The 13,033-nt window shown below is 47.4% G+C and overlaps 1 protein-coding gene across 1 annotated transcript in view; it reads right to left on the bottom strand.

Annotated features, from left to right (window-relative positions):
* Positions 1-8,919, bottom strand: part of IP6K2 (inositol hexakisphosphate kinase 2) — a 96,742-nt gene extending 87,823 nt beyond the window's left edge. The window contains 1 exon segment of the mRNA XM_036877981.2: positions 8,448-8,919. Coding sequence (XP_036733876.2) covers positions 8,448-8,697 — 250 coding nt within the window. The 5' untranslated portion in view covers positions 8,698-8,919.
* Positions 8,920-13,033: the final 4,114 nt, after the last annotated feature.

The raw sequence follows: 13,033 nt of genomic DNA, 5'->3' as shown, positions 1-13,033 counted from the left end.
TGGTCTTATATATAGAAAACCCTACAGAAGCCACAGGCTGCAGGGCACAAGCTCACGGGGAAAGGTCGGTGGCAGCTGTGAACATCTGCAACAGTTGGAGGATGGAATTTAAGAACACAGGCTTTTTTTGCAGAAATGGAAAAGCTGATCCTAAAATTCATAAGGCATTGTAAGGAGTTCTGAAAACCCAAAATGATCTTGAAAAAGAACAAAATAGTGGTGATTGTTGCACAAAATAAATGAATGTACTTAATGTGCATCAACTGTATGCTTTAAGATGGTAAAATGGTGTATTTTATGTGTATTCTACTATAATAAAAAATTATGATTATATACAGAAATATAATGCTTACAGCCTTTTCAATAAAAAAGAATAAGGCAAGAAAAAAGTGAAAGGCAGTTCAGGTAGGAAATAATATGAACAGTGAGATGGCACTAATTACAGCCTAGAGTCCAATTCTGCTTATTTTATGATTTTGTGTAATCTCTAGGCCTCAATTTCCTCAACTGCAAAATGGAGAAAACCACAATTCCTACCTTAAAGGACTGGGAGTATTCAACGAGATGATGCCAATAAACCACTGAACACCAAGACTGCGAGGGAAGGAGACTGGCTTACTAAATGCTGGCTGTCCTCACTGCAGAGCTGCATGAGTGTTACAATCACGTGAAATGTATGCTCGTGACGTGAGGGCACTGGTCTTGATGGGGCACAGAGGCTGTCTGCTGTACACACGTCCAAACCGCACGTTTATGATCTGTGCACTTTTTTGCATGCAAGTGTTACTTCACAAAGTTTACTTAACTGAAAAAGGGGATTACATAACATTGTGCAGGTAATTATGTCACTGAATTGTACACCTAAAAATTGTTGAAATGGCAAATTTTGCCTTATGTACATTTTGTCACAATTTTAAAATCAGGGAAAAAAGAAAGGTAGTTTTGGTGATGGCACTGAGAATGGATGGGGTGGAGAAGAGAGGGTGGGGACCTGCCGATGCCCAGCTGTGTCCAGCTGTGGGGAGAAGATGAGAGCCCAGAGACTGAAATACGGGGGAGGAAGAGGGGGGCAATGGGGATGGAGAGATAGGGGGAGGGGGAGATGGGGATGGAGAGGGAGAGAGGGCAAAGAATACTCAGCAAGAGAGTCACTCACTGAGGCAGCAATGGGAATAAACTAAATTTTGAAGCTCATCGTCCAGCGCTGGAAGGGCAGAGAGGAGGCCAAGGGGAAGAATCCCAAGAAGTGGCTCAGCAGCATCAAAACCCTGGCCAGAACCAGATACGTAAGATGCAGGCGTTTACTGGGAAGCGATTCCCAAAATCCCTGCTGCTGCAGCTCTGCCCAGCTCCTATGTTACGGGGTATATACCGGGCAGTTAAATATGCTGGGGAAAAACCCAGAGAAGTCCACTAAAAAGCTATTAGAACTAATAAACAAGTCTAGCAATATCAGTATGAATTAACTGTATTTCTACATACCAGCAATGAGCAATTAGAAAATGAAATAAAGAAAAAAACTCCATTTACAATAGCACCAAAAGGAATAAATTACTTAGGAATAAACTTAATAGAAGTGCAAACCTATTAACCTATGTTCTGAGCATACAAAACATGGTTGCTCCTTAATTTGGAAATTAAAGAAAATCTAAATAAGTGGAAAGACATCCCATATTCATAGATCAAGAGTCAATATTGTTAAGATAGCAACACTCTCCAAATTAATCTACAAATTCGATGTAGTCCTTATCAAAATCCCAGTTGGTTTCTTTGTAGAAATTGACAAACTAATTCTAAAATTCACATGGAAATTCAAGGGATTCAAAATAGCCAAAACAATCTTGAAAAGAGGAAAGTTGGAAAACTCACACTTTCTGATTCTAAAGTTACTACAAATATACAGTAATCAAGACAGTGTGGTACCAGCATACACACAGGGCAACAGAACAGGAAGGAGAGCTGGAAACAGACTCTCACCCTTGCCCTCAACTGGCTTCTACAAGAACACCAACACAGTTAAACGGCGAAGAACTGCCTTCTTAATAAACAGTGCCGGAACAACTGATATCCACGTACGGAAGGATGGACCACCTCACATCTTATATAAAAACAACTTAAAATGTACCAAAGACCTACACGTAAGAGCTAAAACCATAAAACACTTAGAAGAAAACACAGAGGCTGATCTTCATGACCTTGGACCTGGCAATGGTTTCTTAAATAGGAGTGGAAGCCAAAGAAAGCGAGACATTGGTCTTCACTAGAACTAAAACCTTTTCTGCTTTAAAAGACAGTGAAAAAAACAACCCACTAATGAGAGAAAATATTTGTAAGTTATATATCTCATAAAGGACTTGTTTAGAATATATATATAAAAAAACTCTAAGAACTCAGAAATTTAAAAAAGACAAAAAGCCCAATCAAAAAATGAACAAAGTGAATTGGTAATAAAAAAAACTACCCAAGAACAAAACGCCCAGGCAAGATGGATTCACCACTGAATTTTATCAGACATATAGAGAAGACATAATACCCATTATTCTTAAAGCTTTCCAAAAAATAGAAGAGGAGAAAATAATCCCAAACTCATTCTACGAAGCCAGCATCACTCTAATACCAAAACCAGGCAAAGACCCCACCAAAAAAGAAAATTACAGACCAATATCCCTGATGAACATAGATGCAAAAACACTCAACAAAATATTATCAGAACAAATTCAAAAATACATCAAGAGGATCATACACCATGACCAAGAGGGATTCATCCCAGGGATGCAAGGATGGTACAACATTCGAAAATCCATCAACATCATCCACCACATAAACAAAAAGAACAAAAACCACATGATCATCTCCATCGATGCTGAAAAAGCATTTGACAAAATTCAACATCCATTCATGATAAAAACTCTCAGCGAGAAGCTGAAAGCTTTTCCTCTAGGATCAGGAACAAGACAGGGATACCCACTCTCCCACTGTTATTCAACATAGTTCTGGAGGTCCTAGCCACGGCAATCAGACAACACAAAGAAATACAAGGCATTCAGATTGGTAAAGAAGAAGTCAAACTGTTACTATTTGCAGATGACATGATATTGTACATAAAAAACCCTAAAGACTCCATTCCAAAACTACTAGAACTAATATCTGACTTCAGCAAAGTTGCAGGATACAAAATTAATACACAGAAATCTGTTGCTTTCCTATACATACTAACGATGAACTAGCAGAAAGAGAAATCAGGAAAACAATTCCATTCACAATTGCATCAAAAAGAATACAATACCTAGGAATAAACCTAACCAAGGAAGTGAAACACCTATACCCTGAAAACTACAAGACACTCTTAAGAGAAATTAAAGAGGACACTAACAAATGGAAACTCATCCCATGCTCCTGGCTAGGAAGAATTAATATCGTCAAAATGGCCATCCTGCCTAAAGCAATCTACAGATTCAATGCAATCCCTATCAAAATACCAACAGCATTCTTCAACGAAATGGAACAAATAGTTCTAAAATTCATATGGAACCACCAAAGACCCCGAATAGCCAAAGCAATCCTGAAAAGGAAGAATAAAGTGGGAGGGATCTCGCTCCCCAACTTCAAGCTCTACTACAAAGTCACAGTAATCAAGACAATCTGGTACTGACACAAGAACAGACCCACAGACCAGTGGAACAGGATAGAGAGTTCAGATACTAACCCAAACATATATGGTCAATTAATATATGATAAAGGAGCCATGGACATACAATGGGGGAATGACAGCCTCTTCAACAATTGGTGTTGGCAAAACTGGACAGCTACATGTAAGAGAATGAAACTGGATTATTGTCTAACCCCATACACAAAAATAAACTCAAAATGGATCAAAGACCTGAATGTAAGTCATGAAACCATAAAACTATTAGAAGAACATAGGCAAAAAGCTCTTGAATATAAACATGAGCAACTTTTCCTGAATACAACTCATCAGGCAAGGGAAACAAAAGCAAAAATGAACAAGTGGGACTCTATCAAGCTGAAAAGCTTCTGTACAGCAAAGGACACCACCAATAGAACAAAAAGGCATCCTACAATATGGGAGGATATATTCATAATGACAGATTCGATAAAGGGTTGACATCCAAAATATATAAAGAGCTCACGCACCTCAACAAACAAAAAGCAAGTAAGTCAATTAAAAAATGGGCAGAGGATATGAACAGACACTTCTCCAAAGAAGAAATTCAGATGACCAACAGCCACACGAAAAGATGCTCCACATTGCTAGTCATCAGAGAAATGCAAATTAAAACCACAATGAGGTATCACCTCACACCAGTAAGGATCGCCACCATCCAAAACACAAACAACAACAAATGTTGGCGAGGTTGGGGAGAAAGGGGAACCCTCCTACACTGCTGGTGGGAATGTAAATTAGTTCAACCATTGTGGAAAGCAGTATGGAGGTTCCTCAAAAAACTCAAAATAGAAATGCCATTTGACCCAGGAATCTCACTCCTAGGAATTTACCCTAAGAATGCAGGAGCCCAGTTTCAAAGACATATGCACCCCTATGTTTATCGCAGCACTATTTACAACAGCCAAGAAATGGAAGCAACCTAAGTGTCCATCAGTAGATGAATGGATAAAGATGTGGTACATATACACAATGGAATATTATTCAGCCATAAGAAGAAAACAAATCCTACCATTTCCAACAACATGGATGGAGCTAGAGTGTATTATGCTCAGTGAAATAAGCCAGGCAGAGAAAGACAAGTATCAAATGATTCCATTTATCTGTGGGGTATAAGAACAAAGAAAAAAACTGAAGGAACAAAACAGCAGAGTCACAGAACCCAAGAAAGGACTAACAGTTACCAAAGGGAAAGGGACTGGGGAGGATGGGTGGGAAGGGAGGGATAAGGGAAAAAAAGGGGGGGGGGCATTATGATTAGCACACATAATGTAGGGGGTGGGGGGCACGGGGAGGGCTGTACAACACAGAAAAGACAAGTAGTGATTCTATAGCATCTTACTACACTGATGGACAGTGACTGCAATGGGGTATGTGGGGGGGACTTGGTGATGGAGGGAGCCTAGTAAACATAATGTTCCTCATGTAATTGTAGATTAATGATACCAAAATAAAAATATATAATATAAATAAAAAAATTAATGAACAAAGGACTTGAACAGACATTTCTCCAAAGAAGATACACAAATGACTGACAAACACATGGAAAGATGCTCACCACCATTAGGGGCTGCAAAGCAGGAGGGCAGTAAGTACTACTTCCCACCCAGCAGGGTGGCTGTGAGAAAAAAGACAGTAAGTGTGGACAAGGATGTGAAGGAACTGGAGCCCTCACACACTGCTGGTCAGAATGTCAAATAGTGTGGCCACTTTGGGAAAACAGGCTGGCAGTTCCTCGAAAGGTTAAACATAGAGTTACCGTATGGCCCAGCAATTCTACTCCTAAGTGTACATGCCAAAGACAGATGAAAACATATGTCCACACAAGAACTTGTTCACATGAATGCTCACAGCAGCATTATTTGTAGTAGTCAAAAAGTAGATACAACCTACATGTGCATCAACTGATGAGTGGATAAGTAAAATGTGGCACATCCCTACAGTAACCAGGAATGACACAGTAATATAGGCTATGACACTGATGAACTCTGAGAACATGCTCCATGAAAGAAGCCAGGAGAGAATGACCATATACCGTACAATTCCCTTTGTAAGGAATACCCAGGATAAGCAGATCTGTGGAGACAGAAGGCAGACTGGGGGTGCCTAGAGTGGAGGGGACATGCAACATCTAAAGGATATGGGGTTTCTCTTGGGGTGATGAAAATGTTCTAGGATCGATGCTGATGGTCACGCTTATCTATAAGTATACCAAAACCACTGAACTATACATTTTAAATGGGTGAATTATGTGGTATGTGAATTATATTTCATAAAGCTGCTACAAAAAAAATGCTGGGAGACCCACAAGTATAAATGTTTCAATGGTGACCACGGAAGTGTCTCAAGTCTGGTACCAACTGATTATTGCTCTGCTGCGGATGCAGTCAGACTAACTTAAGTCGGAGCTCTTTAGATCTTCCCAAGACTAATTACTCATTATACCTCACATTGCTATGCTGTTTGATACCAGAACTGTTATGAAAACAAATTAGTAATAGCTAGTAACTTTTCTGACTGCTTCAAATGTCAATTTTATAAACTGAATTGGTGGTTGACTAAGCAGTCCCCTTGGTATATGCAGTTCTAAAATTTCTAATTTTAGGTATTTGTGGGCTTATTAATCTAACGTTCCTAATCACTGGAGATGCAATGTGTTTTTGTCTTTTTAAAAATTGTGGTAAAATACACGTTATCATAAAACTGTTTTAAACATTTAGATGTACAACTCATGGCATTAAAAACATGTATTGTGCAACCACCCCTCCTACCCAATTTCAGAACTATTTCATCATCCCAAGCAGAAATTCTGTACCTATTAAACAATACTCCCTACTACTTGCTCCCCCAGCCCACTAACCTCTATTCTACTTTCTGTCTCTAGGAATTTGCCTATCTAGGTACCTTATATAAATGGGATCATACAATATTTGTCCTTCTGTGTCTGGCATACTGTACTAGCATACTGTTCTCAAGGGTCTTCCACGTTGTGGCACATATCAGAATTCCACCCCTTTCTAAGGATGAACAGCACTTCAGTGTATGTATGGACCACATTGTGTTTATCCATTCATATGATGATGGACGCATGGGCTGTTACTACCTTTTGGCTATAGTGAATCATGCTGCTATGAACATGGGTGTGCAAGCGTAAGTTCGTTTCCCTGCTTTCAATTCCTTTGAGTAAATACATAGCAGTTGAGTTGCTTGATCCTACAGTACTTCTGTTTTGACTTTTTGAGGAACCGCCAAACTGTTTTCCACAGCTGTCATTCCTACAGTGATTAGCTAAGGGTCCCAACTTCTCTACATCCTCACCAACACTTGCTACTTCCTGTTTTTTTCTTTCATAATAGCATTCCTCATGGGTGTGAAGTGGTATCTCATTGTGTGCAATGTATTTTTAGTTCACTGTCTGTAAATAGTTCACCTCGTGTTGCTTTCTATAATTATACATACCACAGCCACTTAAGAGATCTAAACAAAAAAACATTTAAATGTATAAAATAAAGCAGGGTTACAAAGATTTAAATAACTAAAATTTGAAAAAGATATCAAAGATGATAAGAAGGAAGATAAAACACAAAACTTGTAAACTCTGTGTACTCATCTAGGACTAATTTCTATAATGTTTTATTTAAGTAAAAATGGTCGCAAAGCAGATTAGTTTTGCGATTTATACATATGACACTGAATCAAATGTAGGAGTCACACCTGAAATAAAGCTTTTAAAAAGCATTTATCCTGGGGAGATTGTCCTCACTGTTCCCATATTAGAGGTAAGTAAATCTGAAATCAAATAGGTTTAACAACTTGACATAGACCACAAAGTAAATCCGTGGCAGAGGTTTGGAAAATAACAACTTCTGATTTCCAGGTTTAAGATGCAAAACCTGTAACTCAATAAGCAATTAAGCCAAGGAAACAGAAGAAGAGATTCTACTCTCAGCGTGAATAAACTTAAGGAAGTTGTCCAGACACTGAAGCTTACAATCTGCAAGAGCAACGAATGGTAATTACCTCCCAGCCGGGGAGCCTTGAATGTGGATTCACTCAGAGCTAGCAGTTGCTGTCAGTACGATCTAATAACACTAAGTCTCTAACTTTGTCTCAAACGTTTTTATTGTAGATTTTGGCTGTTCAAAAGGAGGATAATTCTGTTGTTAAATTGGCAAAGCCCATGTTGAAGCAACGGGGAAAAATGGAATTGCTGACAGCCTTGCTGAAATCAGATGTGGAAAGTGTCGCTCGTCGTCTTTCCTGCGGCGCCACGTGCTAACCAAGGCAGTTACTGTTGCCCTCCCCAACCTGGGGCCACTCCTGTTAGCCAAATACACACACATTCCCGGGGCCCACGTTTCAGAGAGCGGACTCGGGGACGCTGGAAAGGGCCCCAAAGCCCTTCGGCAAAGACAAAGCACTACAGCCGCGACGTGACAGCTGACGCCGCCCTGCGGGGGGTGCGCTTCACCTTCCGAGGTCTCCGTGGGCTTCCAAGTCCCCCAGTCACTGCTCCCAACCAACCCTTTCCGAAGCCGCCGTCCGGGCACCGAACCCCTGGCGGCGCCAGCAGACAAGAGACTCCGGCCCGGGCGCGCCCCGAGCCGCGCCACACGCCCGCCCCCCAGACTCCCGGATCCAGCCGCGCCGCCCCTCCCTCCGGGCCGCGCCCCCAGGCCCCGCCGCGCCCCGGGTCCCCCGCCCGACCCCTAGGCCCCGGATCCTACCCCGCCGCCCGAGGGACGGCCCCGGCCCCGCCTACCATCCAGGTCCTCGTCGTCGGACTCGCTGCCCGCGCTCGCGTCCGCCGCAGGGCCGGGCTCGGGCTGCAGCCCCGCGGCGCCGGCGTCGGGAGGGGCGGCCGGGGGCTCGGCCGGGCAGCGGGCCTCGCGCAGGCGGGTGAAGTAGCCCACGGCGAAGTCGACCAGGTCCGGCGGCTGCTGCCGCAGCACCTCCACCGTGTAGCCCTGCAGCAGCTCCGTGAGCCCCGGCGGGATGCGAATGTGGCTCATGCCGCCGCGACGCCAGCTCCTCGCGCGCGACCCCGCCGGGCCCTGCTCGCGCCGCGCCGCACCGCCCTCTGGCCCTGAGCGCTTCCGGCCGCAGACCGCGCCGCGTCCGCCGAGCCCGGTGCCGCCCGCCGTCACTGGGCCGACGCGGGCGCGCGGGAGGCGGCCGCGGGGCCGCGTTGTGACGCACGCGGCCGCGGCGCGCCCCCAACTCCGCACGGGTCATAGAGCGCGTGCGCCGCCGCCGCCGCCGCCGGCCCCAGTGCGCGTGCGCCGCGGCCGCGAGCTCGGGGAGGGGCTGCACTGACAGCCGCCGCGCTCTTTCGTTCATTCTTTCAACACCCGCTTTCGCCGCCGGTTTGCGGCACTTAGGGGCTCAGCTGTGCGCGGGCGCCGGGACCACGCGGCCTGCGCGCGACGGCGCGGCCAGCTCCGCTGTGCTGTTGGCCCGTGAGGCGCCGGCGCTGGGAAGGCCTGTGGGTCGCAGCGGTGTCGGGGGTACGTTAATTCGGGAGCCGCAGGCAGACAGGCCGGGAGAGCCCACCAGGCCAAACGCGTACCTTGAGGCAGAGGAGTCAGGCCCAGGCAGGCCCCGCCGCGCCGCCTGGAGCGCCCGGCCCGCACTGCTGGACGGCATGGCGTGGACCACAGGCCCCGGGGAGGCGGATAGGCGAGTTGGAGACGCTAGGCTGGTTCCCAAGTTGTCACCTTCACCCACGCCAGGTGGGGGTGGGGGTGGGGGTGCCACAGCCTAGGTGCTGATCAAAGGCCCAGGACGCATACAGCAGTCTCCCTCTCCCTTCCCGGCCCAGCCAGCAAGTGACCAGCTATGGGCTGGGGAACCTCAAAGGCATTTGGGATGGCTAAGTTCCACCTAGTGATTACCCAGTATTAATTAAAATGCTCACTAGGTCCTCTCATTGGCTTGGCACACACCCAGCTCAAGAGCGCCTGGGAACTGGGCATGGAACAGAAGCCATGGGTGTAGAGCCCAGCCCAGCTCTAGGCCAGGTAGGCCTTTGATTCCAAACAGGAGTGTCTCCCTAGGCAAGTTCTGTGACCCCCACAGCAGTCGCGGACCATCAGCTTTGTGAAGGGAAGTAGTGTCCAACTTGTTCCCTGCTGGGTCCTTATTCACACTTTTGGAAAAGGTTTACTGATGAACGAATAATGAATTTCCACATAGCAAGCACAGTCAGTGAAACTGCCCTCCTGCCCTCTCAGAATTAGGATCCTTGTCTTCAAACCTGTGCTTCTGACTTTGGAATATGAAGACTTTACTAAACAGGGGCCAGCAAGGGTTGACGGGCAGGTTCCTCAACTCCTCTGCTCTTGAGTGGACTGACCCGGGTTCTTCAGGAGTCGGGCCCACACCCGTGAAACCTGGGTGTGACTCCCACTTCACGGCCACACCTGGGGATCTGCCCACTTCAGACAATCCTACCACCAACCCTTTAGAAAGGTAAATTCACAGCCCCACCTCCCCAGTTTGCCCATCCGTCAGGCTGTATGTTTTAAAGAGGGACAGGCACCTGTACAGTCAGGACTCTGACCTCAATTACAAAGTAGGGTAGAGAGGGGCTACTCCAGGGCTGACAACAGAGCCGGGTGTGGGCGGCTTCTCCCAGGCACTGCAAGGAACCCCCATCAGACTGCCAGAAGCAAGCCGGTCCGCCTGGTTTGTTCCCAGATGCCCTACAGCTTGGCCATTCATTCATCTAGTAAACATGGCATTCAGAGGTGTCCTTAGGCCTGGAGGGAATGAGGGCCTCAGAAACTGGGAAACCCACAGCTGTTCCTCACCTGTCTCTACAGACCAGCCCATCTCAGAGTAAGGGGGACAGTCTCCAGGCTCCCCTCACCTCACACCTGGTCTCCAGAGCAGGGACCCACCTCTTCCCCTGCTGGGAAACCCATCAGTAGCAAGTGGAGCCCCAAGGGCCTTCATGAATACCCAGCTGGATTGGCCAAAGAGGACCCTGGAGCAAGAGAATCCTAGGGACCTGAGTCCCACATCTTTGACCCTTACCCTCCTGGGACTGCTGTCATTTGAGTCTGTCCAGCCACACCCCTGGGGGTTACTGTGGCAACCAAAACCACAGGCCACACTTCCACGGCCAGGAACTGGGAGACAACTATCCACAGCAAGTGACGGTGGATGAAGAAGGCCGAGAGCAGAGACCCTCCAAAGCTAGAGAAATAGACTGTGGTGGAGCAGCAGCCCCAGAGCTCTGACGGGCTCAGCTGCCACTCAGCCCTACTCACTACCCAGCCAGCAGCCACCATCTTGCACAGATTGCCACACTGCCCACCAAAGGCAGGCCTGGACATAGTGGGGCCAATTCCCAGAGCCATTTCAACCATGGATGCAGAGAAACAGGTGGGGCACATATTTAGCCCAGCAGCAGTAGGTCTAGAGAAAATGAACATGGATAGATACCAACTGCTATTTCCAATGAAACTGGACTTTATGTATCCTTGACAGGTTAATTATTTGGAAGGTTTTTCTCTTTTATTCTAGGAAGGGAGCTACCCAAACTCCCCCAGACTCCACTGGAGGCCTGTTCTGGGCCCAGACCCCTACCCCTCTACCCTCTGATATCCTCTGCCTCCTAGGAGGAACTCAGCCCCAACAGAAACACCTCCCTCTGCCTAAAGCAGCCCCTTCTCTAAGCCACTCCAGTCCCCCACGGGTCTCCTGGGACACCTCATCTGACCACTGCTAACAACCACCACCCGCTCCCCAGGTCCAGTCCTCGCAGCCCATTTAGTATCCACCACCATCATCTTCTGTTCTCCGTTACAAGTGTGCATGAGCCTCCAGTGGACAGGAGGGACTGGGGAAGTGGTCCGTGTGTCTGCTGCCCTCAGCCAAGCTGTCCCTCAGCCTCCTAATGCCTTCCCCATGAGACCACTGCCTTTGGTCCAGGAAGTAATCTATTTTAAGTGTCCATGTTCCAGAGAGCAGTTAATTCTAAAGCCACCTATTTCTTCTGCACCCGTGAGTTATCCCTCCCCAGGACGCTGGGTCGTGAGAAAGTGTCAGGTTCTGCAGCAGACCTATGGTCTGCCTGAGATACTCCAGGGCAAGGACATAAAGTCAAAAGTGAGAAGCAGGAGCACCTGGCTGGAGAGCCATATCAGAGAAAGCAGAAAAGGGAGCCTTCAGGGAACACCTGGCCGAGGCCATCCCAGTGCCTACTGGGTCTCTATGTACCTCCCGGGGCCTGACTCAGGCCAGCTGCCTGGGCTTTGATCCTGTGACACACACAGGCCTCTTGGAGTTTGGGTCAAGCAGCCCTGGGACAGCCTCTGAAAGTATCACAAGGCTTCCTTCAGGCCCGTGGGCCTCCAGATACCACTGTGTCATCAACTTGACAGCGGTGTTGGCAGGTCAGTTTACCCCGCCTGAGCCTTGGTCCCACATCTGAAAGCAGGCAAACACTGAGCTACCCAGGCACAGGGCTGAGGACGGGCCGTGAAGAGCCTAGACAGGGCCCAGGCTTGGTTCCAGCCCCGAAGAACCGGACAGAGATTACACACTTCCACGGCTCCTGCTAGGCTTGCTGCCACTCCCGCCCTCTGTCCCTCACCTCTGACCCACTTACACTCTCCTTTGTGCCTGGGTGAGGCTGTTGTCACAATCGCTGTCTGGCTTCCACTTAAGGCCATCTGTGACAGAGAAGTTGCTGGGGAGGGCCCCGATCTCTCCCACACCTTATCCCTACAAGGGAGAGGAGAGATATATTGGGAACAGGTGGCGTTTCAAAGCGCATCATGTAAAGGAACTACCAGCCAGGAGGGAGTCGCTGCCATCTGCCCTGCACCTTCACAGACACGCCTCCAGGGCTTCCCTATTTCACTGAACATCTATGCGATGCCCGCAGGAGTCAAAGAACCTGCCGCCACTAACATCAAGGGGCTAAAACATTCCATTTTAAAACGAAAGCTGTTTCAAAGGGCAAACGATCCAGAAGCTCAGACTGTAAAAGTGACTGACTGAGCCATGGGAACGGCTGGCATTTGGCTGGAATGCAAATGCACACACGGGGGCTTCCGGACAAGGCCGAGGTTCCGGCACTGCCTGAAGGACTGATGGATGCCCATAAGAGCTTCAGGACACAGTATGTGGCCGTCTCCAAAGTGGGAGATCAAGCTGAGACACCCTGCAGCATGGAGGGGCCAGGCATGACACTGAATTACTCTTCCCAAGCAGAAGGCACACATTTCCAACTCTAAAGAAGTCACTTCTGACATGACCATACTCCTATCTGGCCATTCAGAAATAAAGCCTCCTCCCTTAAACCCCCAAATGTTCAGCTTCCTGCCAGGCTGGCAC

Source organism: Manis pentadactyla, chromosome 1 (genome assembly GCF_030020395.1).
Source record: "Manis pentadactyla isolate mManPen7 chromosome 1, mManPen7.hap1, whole genome shotgun sequence".
Classification (NCBI taxonomy): Eukaryota; Metazoa; Chordata; class Mammalia; order Pholidota; family Manidae; genus Manis; species Manis pentadactyla.
Note: the sequence above shows the minus strand (reverse complement) of the source record. Positions and strands in the feature narration are given on the sequence as shown.